At 39.6% G+C, this 21657-nt stretch overlaps 2 protein-coding genes across 2 annotated transcripts; both read left to right on the forward strand.

The window, feature by feature from the left end:
- Nucleotides 1–8166: 8166 nt before the first annotated feature.
- Nucleotides 8167–12169, forward strand: LOC104447866 (low-temperature-induced cysteine proteinase). Its single transcript, XM_010061593.3, has 5 exons — nucleotides 8167–8720; nucleotides 10401–10636; nucleotides 10725–10865; nucleotides 11220–11672; nucleotides 11797–12169. The coding sequence occupies exons 1-5, from the start codon at nucleotides 8234–8236 to the stop codon at nucleotides 11890–11892; spliced, it is 1413 nt and encodes a 470-aa protein (XP_010059895.2). The 5' UTR covers nucleotides 8167–8233; the 3' UTR covers nucleotides 11893–12169.
- Nucleotides 12170–14510: 2341 nt separating this feature from the next.
- Nucleotides 14511–19181, forward strand: LOC104447865 (mannose-P-dolichol utilization defect 1 protein homolog 2). Its single transcript, XM_010061592.3, has 8 exons — nucleotides 14511–14827; nucleotides 15217–15370; nucleotides 16695–16767; nucleotides 16866–16932; nucleotides 17021–17080; nucleotides 17720–17780; nucleotides 17872–17913; nucleotides 18641–19181. Exons 1-8 carry the CDS (start codon nucleotides 14681–14683, stop codon nucleotides 18742–18744), a joined length of 708 nt encoding a protein of 235 aa, XP_010059894.2. The 5' UTR covers nucleotides 14511–14680; the 3' UTR covers nucleotides 18745–19181.
- Nucleotides 19182–21657: the final 2476 nt, after the last annotated feature.

Below are 21657 nucleotides of genomic sequence, written 5' to 3' on the forward strand. Positions count from 1 at the left end.
CCTATCAGTATCATTAAATAATTGGAAAGTTCAATTGATGTTAATCGGATGAAGAATATGTACATAGTGCCGTATTTATTGTTCGTGCTTCATTTGTCACAACTGAGCTCGATTGATGCACCAACGCGAAGGTCATGGCCCTTTACAAGTCATGGCTCGTGAAGCATGGCGAGGCTTAAAACGCCTTAGGCGAGAAGGAGGGACAATTCAAGATCATCAAGGACAACTTTCGGTTCATTGACAAGCACAACTCCAAGAATTGGACCTACATCGGCTGAGCTTGTTGTGTTTGGCTAGTACAATTGATGGCTAACATAGATCGTTTGCTAGTACATTTGACAGCTCGCCTGTGGCACGCCGATAGCACAGCAATCGCTCGTCACTTACTTGCTAGTGGCCAAAGCAAAGTTAAGGCTTTCATGGACATTTATGGAATTATGAAAGTTGAGCAAGAATAAAGTTCGAAGAAAAAAATCTATTTCGAAATTGCAGCATTCAAAAGTACCTCTGAATCTACCTTAAGTTAAAGGCCTTAAGAGACTTTTAAAAATGCAATTGCATATCCCTAAAGCACCCCATAAATTTCGCCACACACATCAAGGAAAAGAGAGAGAAGATGGGTCTTTACTGTCCATCATGATCAATTATGGGGGTGTTCTTCTTCATGCTCTTGGCCATTATCATCAGCCTTGGACATGTCCCTCTTCAACTACGGCCAGGCCCATGGCAACAAGCTCGGCCGGTGCACCGATGCCGAGGTAATGGTCCTCTATGAGTCATGGGTTGTGAAGCATGGCAAGGCCTACAATGCCCTAGGCGAGAAGGAGAGGCAGTTCAAGATCTTCAATGACAATCTCCAGTTCATCAACAAGCACAACTCTAGGAACCAGAACTATACTGGGCAGGCTCATTGCATTTGGTTAGCACATTTGATGGCTAACATAGATTGTTTGCTAATACATTTGATAGCATGTTAATGGAACGTAAGTTGCTCGTTGGTTACTCACCAAAACTTGAGACAAAGTTAGGGTTCTCGCGGACAATTTTGGAATTATGAAAGCTGAGTGGGGGCAAAGTTAAAAGAAAAAAAATCTATTTATATTTCGGAAATGCAACATTCAAAAGTACTTATGAATCTACTTTAGATTAAAGGTCTTGAGAGAGTTTTAGAGATGCAATTGCATCTTCCCAATACACCCTTTTGGAAAAGAGAGGGGAGAAGGAAGATGGGTCTTCATGGACCATCGAGATCAACAATGAGGATGTTCTTCTTTTTCATGCTCTTGGCCTTGTTGTCAGCCTCAGACATGTCCATCATTAGCTACGACCAAGCCCACGGCAATAAGCCCAACCAGCACACCAACACGGAGGTCATAATGTTCTACGTATCATGGCTCGTGAAGCACGACAAGACCTTCAATGCCCAAGGCAAGAAGGAGAGGCGGTTCAAGATCTTTGAGGACAACCTCCATAACATCAACAAGCACAACTCCAGGAATTGGACCTACAATAGCTAGGCTTGTTGCATTTGGCTAGTACATTTGATGGTTAACATAGATCGTTTGCCAGTACATTTGATGGCTCGCCTGTGACATGCCAATTGCATGCCGATGGCACGCTAGTCATGCTCGGTTACTTGCCAATAGTTGAAGCAAAGTTAGGGTTTTTGTGGACATTTTTGGAATTGTGAAAGTTAAGCGAGGGCAAGGTTGGAAGAAAAAAATATATTTGCATTTTGGAAATGTAACATTCAAAAGTATCTCCGAATCTACTTTAGGCTAAAGGCCTTCAGAATTTTAAAGATGCAATTGCATCTTCCCAAAATACCCCAAAAATTTTGCCAGACACACTCTTTAGGAAGAGGGAGAGAGAAGATGGGTATTTATGAGCCATTTAAGATCAATTATGGGGGTGTTCTTCTTCTTCATGCTCTTGGCCTTGTTGTTGACTTCGGAAATGTCCATCATCAATTACGACCAGACCGACAATGAGCCCACCAGTGCACCGAGCGGAGGTCATGACCTCTACAAGTCGTGGCTCATGAAGCACAACAAGCCCTACAACTCCTAGGCGAGAAGGTGAGGCAGTTCAAAATCTTCAAGGATAACCTCTGGTTCATCAAGAAGGAGAACTCCAAGAACCGAACCTACACAATCAGCTTGAATTGTTTTGCCAACTTGACGAATGAGGAGTAATGGTCCACGTACCTAGGGGCCCGCCCCGATGCTGGGACGTAGCTCACCAAGAGTTGGAGCAGCCACCACTATGAGCCCTGACTCGTTTGGTGGCATCGTTTGGAGTGACAAAAAGAAGGGAAAGGGCTCGTAAAAACATTGCATAAAATGTGAATGTTGATGGCTCACCTGTGACACACCAATCGCACACCAGTTGCTCATTGGTTACTTACTCACCGATGACTGAGGCCAAGTTAGGGTTTTCGTGGACATTTTTGAAATCATGAAAGTTCAGTGAGGGCAAAGTTGGAAGGAGAAAAATTTACATTTTGAAAATGCAGCATTCTAAAATACCTTTGAACATATCTTAAACTAAAAGCCTTAAAGAGAGTTTTAGAGATACAATTGCATTTCCCCAAAGTACCCCAAAAAATTTCGTCAAACACATCCTTTAAACCCTCCCCTTCTCCTTTTTCACCATCGTCCTGATTGCCATCATAACCTTTTTGGCTCCGGCTCCAAAGAGCATTGACGGCCTCTCAAACTCTTCTTCATCTCCTACTCCTAGTTTGGTCCCGACTTCCAACTCAAGTAAGCCAATGATTTTGAAGCAAAAAAGGCCTAGAGTCTGGATATTCCGATGGCAATGGTGAGTTTTGGGGTCCCGACGATGGCCGCGAGATATTTGTGGTGGAGGAGAGAGATATTTGAGTTTTATAACCCCATCATCGTCACTCATCGCCCGCACTCCAAATTCCACCCTGGAAAAGCTCCATCTTCAAATGCACGCGCGCGAGAGAAGATGGGTCTTCACCGGCCATCAATATCAATTATGAGGGTGTTTTTCTTCTTCATGCCCTTGGCCTTGTCATTGGCCTTGAACATGTCCATCCTCAGCTATGGCCAGGCCCACGGGAGCTAGCCTGACCGGCACATCGATGCAGAGGTCATGGCCCTCCAAGAGTCGTGGCTCATGAAGCATGGCAAGGCCTACAATGCCTTAAAGCGAGAAGAAGAGGCTGTTCGAGATCTTCAAGTTCATCAATGAGCATAACTCCAGGAACCAAACTTACACAGTCGACCTGAACCGTTTCACCAATCTAATCAATGAGGAGTACCGGTCCATGTACCTAGAGGCCCGCCCCAACGCCAGGAGGAGGCTCGCCAAGAGCCGGAGCAACCGCCACTATGAGCCCTGGCTCGTTTGGTGGGACTGTTTGGAGTGACAAAGAGAAGGCAAAGGGCTCGTAAAAACATGGCTTAAAATGTGGACGTTGTTAAACTGACGATTTTAGTGGATTGCATATGATCAAAGTCTTCTTTGGCCATCCGAAAATCGATCTCGTTATACCGGAAAAATTTATTCGGTCGATGGTTTAGTTGCAAAAGTTTGGATGGTATATTTTCTCGAAGCAAGGAAGAGTTGATGCGAAACCCATGTGGAGGATTAAAATATATTTGTTCAATAGAATCACTGGACATTTTCAAAAGTAGAACTGAGTTTTTGCCAACAGACATAGATATAGTATTTGCTTCCTTAATGATTTCTCGATAGAATTTAAATAGGGTTTTTAACTGTCTTTTTTTTTTTTTTTAATCTTCATGATTTTTTGAATCTTGATCGATTTTATTCAAATAAACAATATTTATCAGTTAGTTAGAACTTCCTAATTTTTTTTTCCGAACGTTCTCATGCAAATAAATATATACGGCTCTATCTTGATGTAATTCACCTTAATTTTTATTTTAGAAATAAAGAAAAAAGAGTTTTCTCTGAGTGGGCATTGTTTGCACCCCAGTGCGGACGTTGCGAGTTTACTCGCGTTTATCCCGTTGTGTCATCAAGAAAATTACACAAGGTATAAAGATTTGAAGAAAATAATTAAGTATACCACATGAGAAAAAATTTCGTTTCGAGAATATATTCAATGAGCTTTCCACGGGAGTGCGTGAACTTTAATGCTGTCTTTATTTCGAAACAACTACAAAAGTTAGCACCATGCATATGTGTCACGAGATGCCCATGCCGCATAAGTTTGAGTGAACAACTTCCGTATAAAAGCCACTCCCATTTGAACTTTCTTGAAAGGGTCATTCTTCTGTTTTGTGTCATCTTAACATAAAAGGTTTTAATTTTAATGTTTTGAACTGAAATCTGTTTGACTTAGCTATCATCTACCAAATGATGTCTTAAATATGGGATTATATCAACACCATCACATGAACGAGAGAGAGAGAGAGAGAGAGAGAGAGAGAGAGAGAGAGAGAGAGAGATGGATTTTAGGGGCAATTCCATGAGAATGACGATGGCACTTTTCGTGCCAGTGTCACCGTTACTCCTTGAGGCACTAACCATCATAGAGGCCGTATCTCTCAAGGGTTCACTCTTCTGCAGATTGGTTTATTCAGTGGCTCGTGATCCACCCAGTAGCTAGAACGAAAAGAGCTGATTTCACTAGTAATTAGCAGCGCAAATAACAATTGACTAGTGCAGTTGCCTTCACTTAATAGATCACACTATTTAGATACGAGAACATTATACATCAACATTAGATTGCTTGCTTGGCTACAAGAAGGTCATCGTTTTTACTTGAACAACATGATACTCAAATGCAGCCTACATTGTTAATGGCAAAACCTCATGAAAGTTAAACGAGGAAAGACTAATCCTTGGTGGGTAAATTTCGAAATTGTCAACGCCCTCTTCAGTGTATGGGTTAAGTTAAACACAACTTCATATGAGTTTCTGCATAATTCAAGTGTATCGAAGAAAAATTGATCACTTTAATGCTTTTGACTACATATTCTAGCAATTCGTTGTACGTGACTTTTTCATTAAATTTTTAAGTTTCACATGACATTTAAAAAAAAAAAAATTTGAAGTCCAACTGGACAAAGCCTTCGGTCAGATCATCATTGAATCTTTATCTTTGGTTAACAACTTACATTTTTTCCATCTCTTTTCCAATTTCAACCACCGTCTATGTCCCAACGCGACCAGCAGTATCAAAAGTTAAACCACATGCTTCGTCTGGTCTCTTCTTGTAGAGATCTTTAATTTTCTCTATGTATATGATGTAAAATCATCACGATACATATTATGACAGAAACCTTAATTTAAGTAATTAGTCATGTTACTTGTTTGAAAAAGCCAAGTAAGCTGGCATTTAAACCACCGTCTATGTCCCACATGGCATTTGAAAAAAAAATTGAAGTCCAACATTGACAAAGCCATCTTCTTTGTATTCATCTTTATCTTTGGTTAACAATTTTACATTTTTCCATCTTTTTTCCGATCATTTTTTCAACAACCGTCTATGTCCCAAGGCGAACGGCAATATCAAAAGTCAAACCACATGCTTCGCCTTGTCTCTACTTGTAGAGATCTTCAATTTTCTCACCTAAATATGTGATATAATATCATCACGACACATATTATGACAAAAACCTTAATTCATGCAATTGATCATCTTACCTAGTTGAAAAAGCCAATGAGCACTATCATGCATTGGATTTGTGTGTGCACCTTGTAATTGGAATTTGAGTTGAGGTGAAACGTGTACTACGATGGATTTTCAATTAGGAAATCTTACACCTGAATGGCATGAGATAATGGATAAAGGATTTATCGAACATTTGATATCTATATTAATACCAATCGCATTGACTCGTCACTCAAACCAAATTAAATATCTCACAACCAAAGAGATACTAACATCTACTTGTCTTTTTTTCTGACAAGCGCGTTTGCTTGACAAGGAAAATCAAGAATGGCGACATGATATGTAGTGTATGGTGCTTGTGCTTAGTCGGATCTTACAATTCTCGCCGATATCAAAATATCAAAGCACCATGCTATCAAAGGGACCGGTTGTCTTTTATCCCATAAATAAAATCAAAGATCCGTAAGGAATCTATTGCATGGCCCACGCAGCTACATAATTGCAACGTCCTTTGGCCCTTTAGCCATGACAGGGACGGACACCATTCGGTAGGGAGATCCTAAAAAATCAGGACCCATATTAGATATTTGTCATTTGTTAATTGATGTCTCTTTTGAAGCAAGGATTCGTGAACGATATATTATTTAGAAAATATTTTCATAAAATCGATTATTTCTATCGCTTAAATATATATATCGTTTATGAAAATATTTAAATATAAATTGTTGTTGATAATGAGAAAGAAAATATTCTCCAAATCATTAATTTTTCGGAAAATAAATGGAACCTTATAATTTTTATACGGATTACAAATTTATAGTTAATTGTGAACATTCTAAGGGCAGAAATTAAACTATACTTAATTAGAGATATATGGATTTTCAAGATGTTGATTATTTAAATCACTCTCGTTTGCTTACAAGGGTGTGGATACTTGGAATCAACTCGAAAGATGACAAATCCATTCGTTTAAATGGGATTATTTGAGCTTAGTTGATAGCACAGAATATGCTTGTCTCGTAAAAGAGGAAATTTTGATTTTAAAGGCGCTTTGATAAAAGGAAAAATTGGAACCCTTAGTTTAAATTACCCGTCATTACTTAGAAATTTAACGCCATAATTGGTAGTGGTGATTAGAAATGATAAAAAGAATGCATATAATTATGGAGGACAAGAAGAGAAAGGAATATAGTGTATCGAATATATTTTAAGTTTTCTTTTTAGGGGAAATGACGTCAAAATACCATTACTTGCACAAGGCGCTCTCACTTCACTATAGAAACTTTTCAAGTAATCCCCTAAGTTTCATATCAAATAAAAATTGAACACTTCAATGTTTCCGGCGCCATATTCTAACAACTCGTCCTTTGTGCATTATTTGTTTGCTTTTTCAGTTTGACGCAACATTTTTAAAATATAATTTTTTGAAGTCCAACGTGATTTATAAGTCAAGCTAATTATAGTAATTGAATCTTTTACTGGTTATAGTTATGTCAAACATGTTCTATTTTTTGTAATTCAAAGCATAGTAGGCTTTAGCACTTACGCAAACTTATCAAAGAGGCCCTAATCGTTTGTTTGGTACAACTTTTCCTCCAACAGTTCCACATGTAAAAAGAGGCGTTGTGGCTTCTATAAGGTGTTTTGCAAGCATAGTGTAACCACAGCACCATCCCCATCAACGAGAGAATCTAATTGCTTTGAAGAAGTTATCCTATCCAATTTTTAAGTGCTGCGACATTAAAACACGTATTCTTAAATACACAAAAAAATTCAATCACAGTAACGTCAAATGGATTCTTAGCTGTGATGATATTTGTCAATGATGAACTTTAATTTCTTGACATGGTCTCAAGAATAAGGAGGATTCCTGTGTTCGAATCTCGAGACGACCCAAAACTAAGATAATCCTTCAAGTTCCAATTATTTCAAATTAATCTATGTTTGGCTCAATTGCTTTTTCCCCCGCTTCATAAGACTTAGGCTATTAGGCCAATACTAAAAAAATTACATGTTTTTTTTATGATATTACAAATTCAATTCACATCACGAGCGAATCTTCGAACAGTTCATAATGTGTGGCCTAATACTGATATAATTCGTTAGTATTGTGAGGGCTCTTTGCCAATCTTAAACTTTTGAATGTGGCCATTTTGAGGGAGCCTAGCGCCGGTTGCTCCTCTTCTTTTACTTGTCAAATGGGTACAGAGTTTTTCTCACCAAAAGAAGAGGGCCGAAAAGAAAAACAATTTTCCCCCGGGTTTAAAGAAAAAAGGAAAAATGAAAGTCTCAAAAAGGTTCAAATTGCCGTGGGGGTGGGGCTGCCCTAGCTTTCTTATGTCCACTTCTGGCCAATCACACCTCATCCACATGCGTCGCACGTGGCAGACCATCACTTGCCAGCCTCCGTTTAGCAATTATGGCTGAAATGCCTCTATCACCCCCCATTAATCCCTTTGTATTTTTCCTCATAAATTACGTTCCCTCATATTTCGTCCCTAATAAATCTCCCTCTTCTTTATAAACCCACCATCGTCACTCATCACCAGCATTCAACCTTCATCTCCCTCGCCCCAGAAAACCCCCCCATCTGCAAACGAGAGAGAGAGAGAAAAGATGGGTCTTCACGGGCCATCAAGATCGCTCATGGGGATGTTCTTCTTCCTCATGCTCTTGGCCTTGTCGTCGGCCGCAGACATGTCGATTATCAGCTACGACCGCGCCCACGGCGGCGACCCCGGCCAGCGCACCGACGCCGAGGTCATGGCCCTCTACGAGTCGTGGCTCGTGAAGCACGGCAAGGCTTACAACGCCCTGGGCGAGAAGGAGAGGCGGTTCGATATCTTCAAGGACAATCTCCGGTTCATCGACGAGCACAACTCCGGGAATCGGACCTACACGCTCGGCTTGAACCGGTTCGCCGACCTGACCAACGAGGAGTACCGGTCCACGTATCTTGGGACCCGCCCCGATGCCAGCAGGCGGCTCACCAAGAGCCGGAGCAGCCGCCGATACGAGCCGCGGCTCGGGGAGCAGCTGCCGGAGTCTGTCGACTGGAGGAAGGAAGGCGCGGTGGTCGGCGTCAAGGATCAGGGAAGCTGCGGTGAGTTTCTCTGCGATTCTCTACTTTTGATAACTCGCGATTTCTTGGGAAAAAAAAAGGGACCTTCGGACAACTTGGTTTGACTCCGAGGGGAAAAAAAAACCGAAAACAAAGAGAGAGAGTAATTTATAGTTGAGCTCTACATGAAAATCGGAAAGTTATTTTCATTTTAGAAGATCGCAGGTGATTGAAAAGGTTGATATTTATTAAATAAAGCAGGTGATTGAAAAGGTTGATATTTATTAAATAAAGCTTCCGATAATAATAAATTTTAAATTGGGAAAGTAAGGAAGAAGCTGAAAACAAGAGGTATGCCAACTAAAAATGCCCATTTTTTTCCTTATTTATCACGGGGTTGGCTGTCTTTTGTTTGTTTTTATATCTTGGGGTTATTTATCTGTCTTCGTCGGAGTTTCCCATTTCCTTTTGTCCTCGCGCGAATCATTTCTTGCGTCCAGAGGGGTCTGGAAGAGGACAATATATTAGGAACGTGCTTCTTGGGTTGTTCGGGATGATAATTACGAAGGATTGAGAAGGGCGGTCTTGTTATTATATTAAAGCCAGAAGAGTGTCGTGTTCCAGTTGTGCACTGCTTCGTCAGGAAGGAAGAGTTCATGGGGGTTAGGTTGAATTTGACTTTTCTTAGAACGTGACACCTGAGTCATTACGCGAACTTTTTAAATGCTGCTCGAGTAGTCTCGGAAAAGAAGAAGAAGAGTCGTTTTGGGGTCTATTAACAGGAGATTTTTTTTGGTAATAAGACTGCTTAATCATGGGATTTGCCGGGCAGGAATTTATCTGTTCTGGTGTAAGGTGGTTTGGTTTTTGGAATACTCAGTCAGCAGTAGAAGTGAAGGAGAAATAAAAAATAAAAAATAAAAACTAATCGGGAACGTGAGATTAGAGACGTGAACATGTGAGAGAGTGTCCATGAAGCTGCTTGTGCCGAACTTCTTTTGAAAATGATCGTTCGGCTCTTACGCAGCAGAGAGGTTTTACGTAACTGACCCACTTGAACCAGCTCATGGAAATAAATTGAGTTTGAATCAAGACACTAGAGTACGGTACTCGTTTCGTGGTAGATCAGATGATAAGATGTGTGGGGAAAATATTTTTCTTTCATGGCGATCAGTAAATCTCATCGTCTATCTGATTTATCTTCTGCCGAAATAATGGAATTATCTTAGATCATATTACAGTTAAAAAAAAAGAGAGAGAGATCAGAATATACCTTTGGTACGTGTAAAATACTGTTATTAGACACAATGAACCAGCGAAAGCAAGAGCATGAGAAACGTCATTAGTATGGTATTGCTTCCATTACACAACTAACAAGTATCCCCATGCCTGCCTCACACTTGTTTATTGGCCTGGTGACCCATTAGGCTCGAAGCGTAAATGAACAGAGATCGAAAGATGTATGCAAAAATGGCGTCGTCAACATGGCTTAAGAGGGACGATAAACATTTAGATGATGAGACCTCCTGAAGTCTCAATCTGATCAGAACTTTTAGGGTCTTCATGTCAACCCAAGCTGTGTAACTCACTTCAGGATTGCCATATACTTAAAATCGCATTTGTTTAATGAGTTTTTGGGGTTGTTGAAGTCTTAATATTGACCACCAATACTTCATGTTCAAAGATATGTGATTGTGTTTGAATTGACTCTGATAAAATCAGGGAGTTGCTGGGCCTTCTCCACCATTGCTGCCGTGGAGGGGATAAACAAACTTGTGACTGGTGATCTGATCTCGCTGTCGGAGCAGGAGCTGGTGGACTGCGATACTACTTATAATGAAGGTTGCAATGGAGGTCTCATGGACTATGCTTTCGAGTTCATCATCAACAATGGTGGCATTGACTCTGAGGAAGATTATCCGTATAAAGCTGTCGATGGCAAATGTGACCAATATCGAGTCAGTTTTGATCCATCTGTCTTTCGGTGGTTAGAGAGAAGCATTTTGATAAGGTTTGTCTCATGTTTTTTCCTATTCTGTTCTGCAGAAGAATGCCAAAGTTGTTACGATAGATGATTATGAAGATGTTCCAGCGAACGATGAGAAAGCATTGCAAAAGGCAGTTGCTAATCAACCAGTGAGTGTGGCCATTGAAGCCGGTGGTCGGGCATTTCAGTTGTACCAGTCGGTAAGATCCTCTCCCAAGCATGACAACTTTTGTGTCTCTTTCCAAGAGAGAGATTAACGAACATGAAGTAAGCTGTGAATCTGCAGCTTATACAACTTTAAAAAACCCTTTTCATGAATAAGTTCCCCTGGGTTAACTCATGCATTTCTCAAGCCTTCTTCCTAAATGAATTGAGTAAGCTGGTTTGCTCTTTTAGTTACAACAACAGAACATCATCAACCGCCATCTTTCTGGAAGCCTTTCCAGAAGCATTCTTCAATTGTAACATGCATCCCTCAGAAGACTAAGAATTGATCTTAAAAGTTTTGTGCCACTTGCATCAGCAACTGATTTTCTTAACTGTAATTTTTGCAGGGTGTTTTCAGTGGACGATGTGGTACTGCACTGGACCACGGAGTGACTGCCGTAGGATATGGCACAGAAAAAGGTATGAATTACTGGATCGTAAAGAACTCTTGGGGCAAAAGCTGGGGAGAGCAGGGTTACATCAGAATGGAGCGTAGCTTGACCAATACTATAACTGGCAAGTGTGGGATCGCAATGGAAGCATCTTACCCCATCAAAAATGGCCCGAATCCCCCGAACCCAGGGCCATCTCCCCCGTCTCCAATAAAACCACCGACCACTTGTGATCGTTATTACTCTTGTGCTGAGAGCACGACTTGCTGCTGCGTCTATCAGTATGCCAACTATTGCTTCGCCTGGGGATGCTGCCCGCTTGAGGCCGCCACATGCTGTGAGGACCATGAAAGCTGCTGCCCTCATGACTACCCCATCTGCAATGTAAATGAAGGAACCTGCTTGATGGTAATAAACCGTGAAAGCTCTTGCTTTGATCAGTCAACATTTTGATATTGGCCTCATTACCATCTGAGGGTATTTCCTTTTATATGTTTGGATTGGATTTTGCTGATATTGATTTTTCCCGCAGAGCAAGAACAACCCTCTTAGTGTAAAGGCATTGAAGCGTACCCCAGCACAGTTTCATTGGGCCTTTGGGAGCGGTGGCAAGAAGAGCAGCGCGTAATGAGAAGGTTTGCCAAAGTGAAGCAATTGCAGCGAGTCACTTCAATATGCCTACTTCATTTCACTATAGTAAGGGGATTACAGCTGAGTCCCTATCAGTATTACCAAACAGTTGAAAAGTTTAATTGATGTTAATCAGACGAAGAATATGTATATAGTACTATATTTATTGTTGGTGTTTTATTTGTCAACAGACTGATTGTTCCTGGCTTCCAGCATGTTTGTTTATGGATCCAGTTAAATTTACTTAAGAGGAAGTATGCTCAGTCCTTTGAATGCTTTCTGTTGCTTAATGCTGCATATGCTTTTGTGCCCCCTCGTTAGTCTTCATTATGAGAATGTGGAGGGATCAGAGAAGATCTTTTTGCAAATCCTCATCGACAATCATGAATGTTGAGTACGGTTTCGGGCATATTTGTCGTTCGGAATAGGCACATGCTGTTAAAGCACTAACCTCAGCTCCGCCACAATATCATACCACGTCACATTCAAAGAAGAACAGCGCATTGGAGAAGATGCTCGAAACTCGCCATTTGGGCAAAAATGTTGAATCGGTGTGGTGCAACGCCTCTTAATTAGTTTGGTGGAGCAACATGGTGACTTGCCATTGTACTTCTGCAACAGGTTTATTGGGTTTTTGCGAAGTCATAATACAGTGACTCGATGTATTAATGAAAGTAGATGCCTCCTTGCAGATTGCATGAGATGGTTGAGACAGTGAGCTAGATAGAGATTTTTCACCCGAACTTAACAAGAATTAATGATCCAAAAGTCCATCACCAAGAAAGCTCTTGGACGGAGAATACACAATATCATCAGAGACATGAAAAACTTGTCTGGAAAAGGGTATCCATGGTTAGCTTCAATTTTACCTCAAGGGTTTGCAAAAGTGACGCTCATACATTTATCCAACGGGCATCTTTAAATTAGTACTTCCTTTGTATCCACTGCTCTCCTAGGAAATGCTAGATACTCGTTCTACCACGCTAACACAGCCACACGCATTTTGGAAGTTTTTGTCTTGGTCTTATGTGCCTAAGGAATGCTCGTGAGTGTACTGCATCAGCTCACCAACAGAAGTACTTCTTGAAATTTGATCGTTGCATGGTACTGAACAAGCGAGCTTCTATGTGCTGATACAGATAAGGTGATCACTGTACATATAAACAAAAGATCACTCTTTGTTATTGGACCATGAGTCACTGATTTTGCTTGGCAATCATCAAAGGGACAAAAAAGGAGTTTATGATGTCTCAAGACAACCGATCGGCTTCTCACGAATGCTCACGTGGTCTTTTCTTTGTGGGCTATAGATGTGTGCTGAAGAAGTCCTTGTTAGGGACCAATGATTCCCTGTTTTCTTTTGGTACTGTCCACTTTGACCCTCCTCTGCATTCTTTAAATAGTTCGAGAATAGGAATGACTAAACCAATGCCCAATGGCTTTCTGATTGCATCATGAACCCATTTGCTCGAGTAAGCAAATAGAAAGAGAAAAACAACTTCATTTGTTCATTCGTTTGCACTCGGGCAGCAGCAACCATCATTTGCAGCGTTGTCCATCCCTATTTCCCATCCTCACCACTTTCCATACAATTCAGCAACGTATCTGGCAACCTCTGGCTCCTTTGAATTGGCTCAACCGGCATATCGGCCTTCAACTCAGGGCTCGAGTTACTGCCCATCAGGTAAACTCGATTCGCCATCTTTAATCTTTTAGGAAATCTTCAGGGAAGAGTTACATAGAAACATCGTGCATGCGTGTCAATGGAGCAAAGTTCGTTTTAGCATGTCTAGTTACAACTTACATTGTTGGCCGACATTGTTTCTGGTTATGATAAGAAAAACCTCATCCGTAGTTTTCCCTAACTGTATTAAAGCTTGAACACGTCATTCTTTAGCTAATGGCCTTGTGTTTTTCTTAAGTCCCATTGATGGTTCACGGTCATACCTACACCCATAAAAGAAGGTGATTTAGCAAGAGAGTAGCATCCAACTTGAAACTAAAACACCTTCATTCTCGTATGCCATTTTCTTTTTTTATCCAATCGTGACATTATACTAAATTAAAGGTAGAGTGAACAAGCATAATCCGGCTCGTTAGATTCAACAGGTCGGTCCATCTTAGGAAATTTAATTTTTTATGGAATCAAACAAAACCAATATCAATCGAAACCAAACTTTAAATTCACTATTAATGAGAATGAAGAAAATCGTGCAAACATAAATCTAAAGCATTCTGAAAAAAAAAAAAAAATAGAGCTTAATTTCTTTTTTTGATTAATTTTCGTACAGGTTTTGCATGAGTTCTTATCAATGATCAAAAAACAAGTTTACAATCTTTTACTACCCTAATTCTTCACTTAATGTATGCAACTAATATTCATTATTGAGTAAATTAAGCAATTGCTTGACCAACACACGTTAACATGGCCTGCTGAAATAATAAAGACAATTTCGTGATCGAATAACATGTCAAGAAATTCCAGTCGCGTCTTTTATTGATGATGAGAATTTGAGGTCACAGATATTTTAACAACCTTAAATTAACAAAAATATACATCATCTACGAAAAGGACAAAGGCAAATGCAGCTTCGGAAACACATGAATATCAAGAACATTGACAAAACTTCTCCGAACACGACACGACAAGTGCAACTTCGGACCCGCACAAACACTCCACACACAAACACACCCCCGAAGCCCTTGGATTTTTCAGATCCGTACTACCGAGTCCTTGAAATTGCCACTTTTTCTCCAGGCGCTCTTGGATCCACAGAGAGGGAGAGATGGAGATTTTCGGGATCGATTTCAGCTGCGCTTTCGGATCTCTTCGCGATGGGAAGATCCCAGAAAAAGACTGTCTCCTCCCGCTGCTGTCCAAGCTCCTCGGCTATGCCATCGTTGCTGCTTCCACCACCGTCAAACTGCCTCAGGTTTTTCTTCTTCTTGATGCCGATACCATAACCCTTTCCTGTACCATGGCCAATTGGTATTCCCCTGCTACTCGCGGAGTGCCTGAGAGACAGAGCCCAATTCTTGATTTCTTCTCTTAGAAAAGAATGCGAGATTTTCTTTACCCAAAAAAAAAAAAAAAAAGAATACGAGATTTTGATGCAAGGCTTGACCCGTTTCTGCGAATTTGGATAGCTCGTGTAATCGGGTTCGAATTGTTCGTGTCGGAAAGTAAATTTAGAGGTTGATTTGGGGGTAAAGTTTGCATCTTCCCGCAGGAGACGCTACTTAAAGAACAAGATGCTGCAGGGTCTTCAATTGTATTCATATCGTTGGCTGATTCTGTGGTTTTGGGCGTATATTCTTGTAGATAATGAAGATTTTGAAGCATAACAGTATTAGGGGTCTTAGTATGGTGGCTTTTGAGCTTGAAGTAGTGGGTTACACTATTGCTCTGGCATACTGTCTACACAAAGGGCTCCCCTTTTCGGCTTATGGTGAATTGGCGTTTCTTCTTATCCAAGGTTTGTCTTAATCTGCATTCATGTATAGGCGATGTTGGAAATATCTGTGTTGTAATGTGGTGCTTCCCATGGGTCAAACACAGTTTATTAAACTCTGGAACTTAAAAAGTGTAACGCATTTGCACTTCATGTACAAGCATCAATTGACTGGGCTGGGGGATAGTGGAACCAGAGGGGAACCAAAGCAGATGGTATTTATTTTTATTTTTTTTACATGGACCAATTGTGCTAATCTAATGTAGTTGGGATAAGGGAAAAGGATAGGGAAAAAGCAATCTGTCTGAGCAAATTTTAAGAAGTGACAGCTTGTGTGAGCTCTTCCTTATGGTTATTGTTACAAAGTTAAGACATCTAAAAATTCCCAAAAGACACATTCATCTAGTCACATCAACTTATCATTATTGGAAGCATGTGCATCTTTTACCAAATAGCAACAGCTGTATGATTATGAAAATTCCATCACTGGAAACTATATCTTGCTACTAACCTATTAGATGTAAGCCATAGGGCTATATTTTCCTCCATTCTTGATTGGAGGAAATATCCTCCAACCATGTCTTTGATTAGTTGATTACGAGACATGACATGCATGCAAAATTCAGTATGGGCGATACCCTTAGTTGTAACCCCCTAATCAAAAGCATGGTTGGAGAAATTTTCTGCCTCTAACCAGAGACGGAAGAAAATGTGGCCCTTTGATGAAAATGGTGATGGTAAGTGACCAGCACCTTTTGTGAAATCAAACTTTGAGGAATCTCTCTCTCTCTCTCTCTCTCTCTCTCTCTCTCTGTAAATAGACTCCGTGAAGATTCTGTTAATTGAACAATGGCTTCTTTTCTTTTTCTTTATTTAGTGACAATTTCTGTATATTTCCAGCATACCATGTAATGCACTTGAATTTTTTTGCAGTGGCCATAGTCGATATTGAATTACGCCTTCATTTGAATCTCCTTAGAATTATGATGTTGCAAGTTCTGGTATCCAAGAACAACACCGACTTGAGCTAAGTTTGAGCAGTGTCTTGGCCATGAACCCAAGAGAGAGATATTTAGGTTTTAAGGATTTTAAAAATTCTAGGAGATCTATTTCTGTATGAAACAGAAAAAACCTTTCCTTAGGATTGTGATCATGGATGTATCTAGCGAATGAGTCTAGGCACCATCAGAGTATATTATTCAATCAGTATGTTTGTCAAACTACAAATGGCGTTGGCATATCTTTTTGCATCTTATGTTTTAGATAAGTGCATGTACTTCTATGTTTTATTCTATTCCAAGAAACTCTATCCTACAGGATCTAATTCTCTTGCTTGGCTGCTTTCCAGCTATAATTTTAGTTGCTATCATGTATTACTTCTCGCAACCAATGGGAATCAAGATGTGGATCAGGCCTCTAATGTATCCTTCTTCTGTTTTTGCTGGTTCACCTTTAGTTTGTCTTATAATTTAGAGTCTATATGATAGTCTGAGCTGCTCTCCTTAACTGGGTTTCTCAGATACTGTGCAGTAGCACCGACCATTTTAGCTGGTCAAATTGATCCTGTTCTTTTTGAAGCATTATATGTGAGTACCCTGTAACAAGTGTCTTTCTTCTCCAAGTACCATCCTGTGCCTTTAGAAGCTTTCTTAAAATTGAGATTCTGTCTTGCAGGCATCTCAGCATGCAATATTTTTCTTCGCAAGAGTTCCACAGATATGGGAAAACTTCCAAGTAAGTGGAGGCCAAAAAACTTTCATGCAAGAAATTGCAGTGCATTCACTGTTATAATACTAAGTTGTCTAGTTATAGTAGGTACTCCCAAAGCTATCTCAGAACCTAAGTGTCCCATATGATTTTGATAGAAATTATTGGAGGAGAGGAATTGTACTTTTATATTTTATGATATGGTCCTTATCCTACTTAATTTTTATGTAAACTTTAAAAGAACAATACTTGAACTTGCCAGTTGTGGATAGAGAAGGTCGTGGTACCTTAGGATTTGCACATATTGGTTCTTTGAGAATTGGGAATTAGTTCATGTCCGCCTGGTATAAGATCATGGATATATGGTGTTGCTTTATTAGGTCTGCGAATGTTGCAAGACTTGCTTCTGGCTTGTTTTGCTCATGCCGCACCACTGGATGTGCTCCTCGTTGGCAACTCTTTTAACTTCTATCTTATGCATGTGCATTCGAATGCATTATATTCCATACCTTGCAAGAAGTTTGAAAATCCTTTCAAGGGCATCGGAGTTTATAAGCAATCTATCTCCCTTTCCAATTTGAATTCTATTTGGCATCGTTGGTCAATCACTTTATGTGTGTCTTTAGTTGCCTCTGTCATGAAAACGATTGCAATCTCTTGTTGCAGAACAAAAGCACAGGGGAACTCAGCTTCTTGACATCATTGATGAATTCTGCTGGTTCCATGGGTGAGTCAAATTGCCTTTCAGTAACCAAGTTGGCATTTCAAGGATGACTTATGCGATTGGTTTACGTATTTTGGTTCGATATCTTTTGCAGTTAGAGTTTTCACGAGCATCCAGGAAAAAGCACCTACAAGTGGTATCCTTAACTGTTTCTTCCTACATACCCCGCGTTGAGAGCGCCTACCATTGAAAACTAGTTATTTTTGTGCGCGTTGCATGGACTTGTACTCGATACTTATGTCATTTAATATTGATTAGAGACCATCAGTAAATCAAAGAATCAAAAATAAATGAGTAGTTATTCTATTTTGACTTCTTGAAAACCCAAGAAATTATTATAGGAAAAGAAATTTATTAAATTATGTTGTAATTCCATTAATACTGAAACCATTGGCCAAAAAAAAAAAAATAGAAAAATCAATGTTCAAGATGTTTCCAGTAAACACTGCATCTCCTATTTGCTGTGCTGCTGTATATGCATAGTTTATATGTTGAATCTTGAAATTGATTGTGGAATAGCCACGCTTTCTTATTCCCTTTCCTCTTACTTTGTTTGCCAGCAAATAAAAGCAATTTTGACTTCTTTTTTATAATTGTTATCATTTCTTCTGTGATGTGAGTTGTTCTTGAAGGTCTCCTGTCTCCACAAGAATTTTGTTTTGAACTTGCAATCGTTCTTTCCATATTTACTAGTTGAGCGACAAACCAACCATTGGTTCAGACCATTTGTACCTCTATTTTCAAGATGGAAGCTTAGGCACTGTAGATTGACTGTTTCCTTAGATTCTTTCCCTCTATAATAGGAGCCCTTCATACCACTTGTTCAATTATGAAGCATTTGGTGTCCTTAACCAGTTTTTCAGTTGTTTTGGGCTCAGTCATTGGTATTGTGACGAATGGAACAATCTTGAGTCAGATCATTTTGTACAGCAAGCCACAAGCAGCAAAAGAGAAGAAAATGAAGTAGAGAGATTTTTGTATGCTGCCTTCCTGGTGCCGCGGGCGATGTATTTGCAAAGGAAGTGTGCTTTCTTGAAGATTTCTTTCTTTTCTTCATCTTCGTTATTTCGAATTATAATTTAATTAGATGCTCAACAGGTGAAGTAACTGGATGAAATGTGATGCAGATGCATATGCGACACCATCTATAAGTCTCTTGCTAGGAACTTTTGTTTTGCAGTCTGAGTGGTAGGAATATCTGGAAAGCACTCTCTGAGTGTTCTCCGGCAAAAATCTGACATACCATGATACTACACATGTGTGTGCACCTTAGATAATGCAATTCCCATCTCATAATTTTAATCACATGCTAATACAATATCCATCATCTTTTGTATCATGTAGCTGCTGTTGAGGCAATAGTGATTGCTCAGTGGTATGGTAACGTGCAAGTCCGAAACCTTATGAAGTTTGTTCTGCTCTTTATCTTTGCTGCTTTTCTTTTCCTAGTGTGCCTTTGAAACTTGCTAAAGAATCATGATAGCCAGATCCTTCTTTACGGTCACCTGATGGATCTCTTTCCATGCAAACGGAATTTTTTGGCTCCAGCAGCTTAAATGAACGGGGATATGGAGAAATCAAATTCCCATGTTTGTGCTTACAAACCAGCGTTTCTAGGGAATTGTTGTGCTAAATCATTTAACTGCCTTTTTATTTATAGGTAGAAATGCTATTTTGGTTGATTTGCCTGCTTGAATTTGAACGCGGGAACTTCTATGTTCTGTGTCATCACTTGTTAGTGGAGATGCCGAGGTTTCTTCGAATGAAAAGATGCCGTCGAGGGTTCTGGAGTTTTCAGTGATATGATACTGATGCTAATAACCAGTTGAGCGAGGTCATTACTGTTATTTCCGAGTTTCTAAAGTCCTGAGTCAGAATATTTTTATACAAGGTAGTGGTGGCTGGAGAGTTGGTCGCTCGGAATGGTTAATTTCTGTCACTTGTATTTGGTAGTAGCTTGTTCTGTGTACTGGTTGTGTAGAACTTGACCAAAATAAAAGGGCAGGCGCTTTGACATTTTCTGATGTTCCGGAAAACTAATTCAAAAACTAGATCTTAATTAGGGTGCGTTTATTTTACAAAAAACTCAAAATTTTGGATTTTTTCAAGAATTAATCACTAATATCATTTATAAAAATGAATTAATAAAAACTATTTTGTATCCCTCATGAAAATAGTTAAACATAAATTGTGCTGGATAATGAAACTATGTTGCACTAACTAATCCTTTTACGTAAGATAATCAATCATTTTTCAAAAAATGATTTTTGAATTTTGAATTTTCAACGAAATGAATGCACCGTTATATCAAAGTCGCTTTTCATTAATGAATGTGGGTCAAGATATTCCATCAATTGCCCTTGGCTTGAAAATTGACTAGACGAAAGAGCAGGTCATTTAATCTGCACATCAACCACGTTTGAACCCACCAGTCTCATTGCTCTCTCATGCAACAACAGAAGTCGAGAACCCACATCCTCATGACTAAAGCCATGTCACGAGCAATTCACGTCACATGATTTCCACCTTTAAAGTTCAAGGCAAATGACCAGTGCAGGTGGTGCAAAATCTTTATGTGCTTTTCCATGCTTCTCTACACGGGATGCGACCTGGCTGGGGCCAGCCTAATTTGGGTCGAGATATTCCTTCAATGGCCCTAGGTTAAGATTGACAAGACAGGAGCAGGTCCTTTAACTTGCGCGAGCCTGACATCTGAACTCACAAATCTCATTTCTATCTTTAACAACACTAGAAGTCTATAACCCATGTCTTCGTGACTAAGTCATGTTATGAACTTATCATCACATGATATCCGCCTTTAAAGTAAATGACTTTTGAGGGTGCTGCATAACCTTCATGTGCTTTTCCGTGCTTTTCTACACGGAATGACCTGGTTGAGGCCAGCCAATGCGACTTTCGAGCTAAAGCCACCATTTTCAATTACTAATATAGCATTGGAGAAAAGACCCAAAAAGCACTCCCGAACACATGTAAAACGGGGACCCTGAGCCATCGACCACTTTTTCTTTCAATTTTTTTTTTTTTTTTTTTTTGGGGGAGGGGAGGGGGGTGTCGAAAGCCATCGACCACTTACACATGCACAAGCCCTATTAGTTTACCAAAGTTCCAAGTCATTTATTTACAATTTCACATTGCGAAAAGAGATCGGAAACAAAACCATCTCACGAACTTGGAATAAATTACAGCTAGAATTCTCCCCAAAGCCCAGTTGGACCAGCCTACATAAACCATCTTTATTCAGTATCGAACCCATGTTTATCATTTAAACATCAAAGCATGTTTACATGGCCCTATGCCCCCGATTCACATAATAGTATGAATCAAGAGTCGTCAAAATATACCCAAACTTGTAAATGGAGACACCAGCCGAAAAGGAATTGGGCATGCGTTGATAAGAAAGATATTGTGCCTCTTGAACGGACACTAGAATGGTTACAAATAAAAACAAAGGTTAATGCCCTGAAAAACCTTAAACTGGTACACTTGTGACAAATTTACCCTAAACTATTTTTTTGACCACTAAAAACCCCAAACTGGTATACATTTGACAAATTTACCTCAAACTAGTACATTTGTGACAAATTTACCCTCTTTAGTTTTCGTTAAATTTTATTCTTAAATTATTAAGTTAAATGACACGTGACAATTAACCAAGATACCAATTTAGGATTTTACATTCCGTTTGTCACCGTTTATAATTTTTGTGATTTTTTTGTGGTATTAATCCAATTTAGCATATGGTATATTTGTCACAAATTTACCATTTTAGGGTTTTTTGTACTCGAATAAATTAGTTTGTGATAAATTTGTCATAAATATACCAGTTTATGGTTTTTTTTTTATTAATCGAAGTAAATTT

The sequence above is a fragment of the Eucalyptus grandis genome, chromosome 6 (genome assembly GCF_016545825.1).
Source record: "Eucalyptus grandis isolate ANBG69807.140 chromosome 6, ASM1654582v1, whole genome shotgun sequence".
NCBI lineage: Eukaryota > Viridiplantae > Streptophyta > Magnoliopsida > Myrtales > Myrtaceae > Eucalyptus > Eucalyptus grandis.

What these genes read in the sequence shown, in the direction of transcription:
- LOC104447866 (XM_010061593.3), top strand. Translation starts at nt 8,234, where the DNA reads ATGGGTCTTCACGGGCCATCAAGATCGCTCATGGGGATGTTCTTCTTC. An exon ending in CAAGGATCAGGGAAGCTGCG is followed by an intron (nt 8,721 to 10,400) that starts GTGAGTTTCTCT and finishes TGATAAAATCAG; the next exon opens with GGAGTTGCTGGGCCTTCTCC. An exon ending in CATTTCAGTTGTACCAGTCG is followed by an intron (nt 10,866 to 11,219) that starts GTAAGATCCTCT and finishes TAATTTTTGCAG; the next exon opens with GGTGTTTTCAGTGGACGATG.
- LOC104447865 (XM_010061592.3), top strand. Translation starts at nt 14,681, where the DNA reads ATGGAGATTTTCGGGATCGATTTCAGCTGCGCTTTCGGATCTCTTCGC. An exon ending in GGCGTTTCTTCTTATCCAAG is followed by an intron (nt 15,371 to 16,694) that starts GTTTGTCTTAAT and finishes GCTGCTTTCCAG; the next exon opens with CTATAATTTTAGTTGCTATC. An exon ending in GAATTCTGCTGGTTCCATGG is followed by an intron (nt 17,781 to 17,871) that starts GTGAGTCAAATT and finishes TATCTTTTGCAG; the next exon opens with TTAGAGTTTTCACGAGCATC.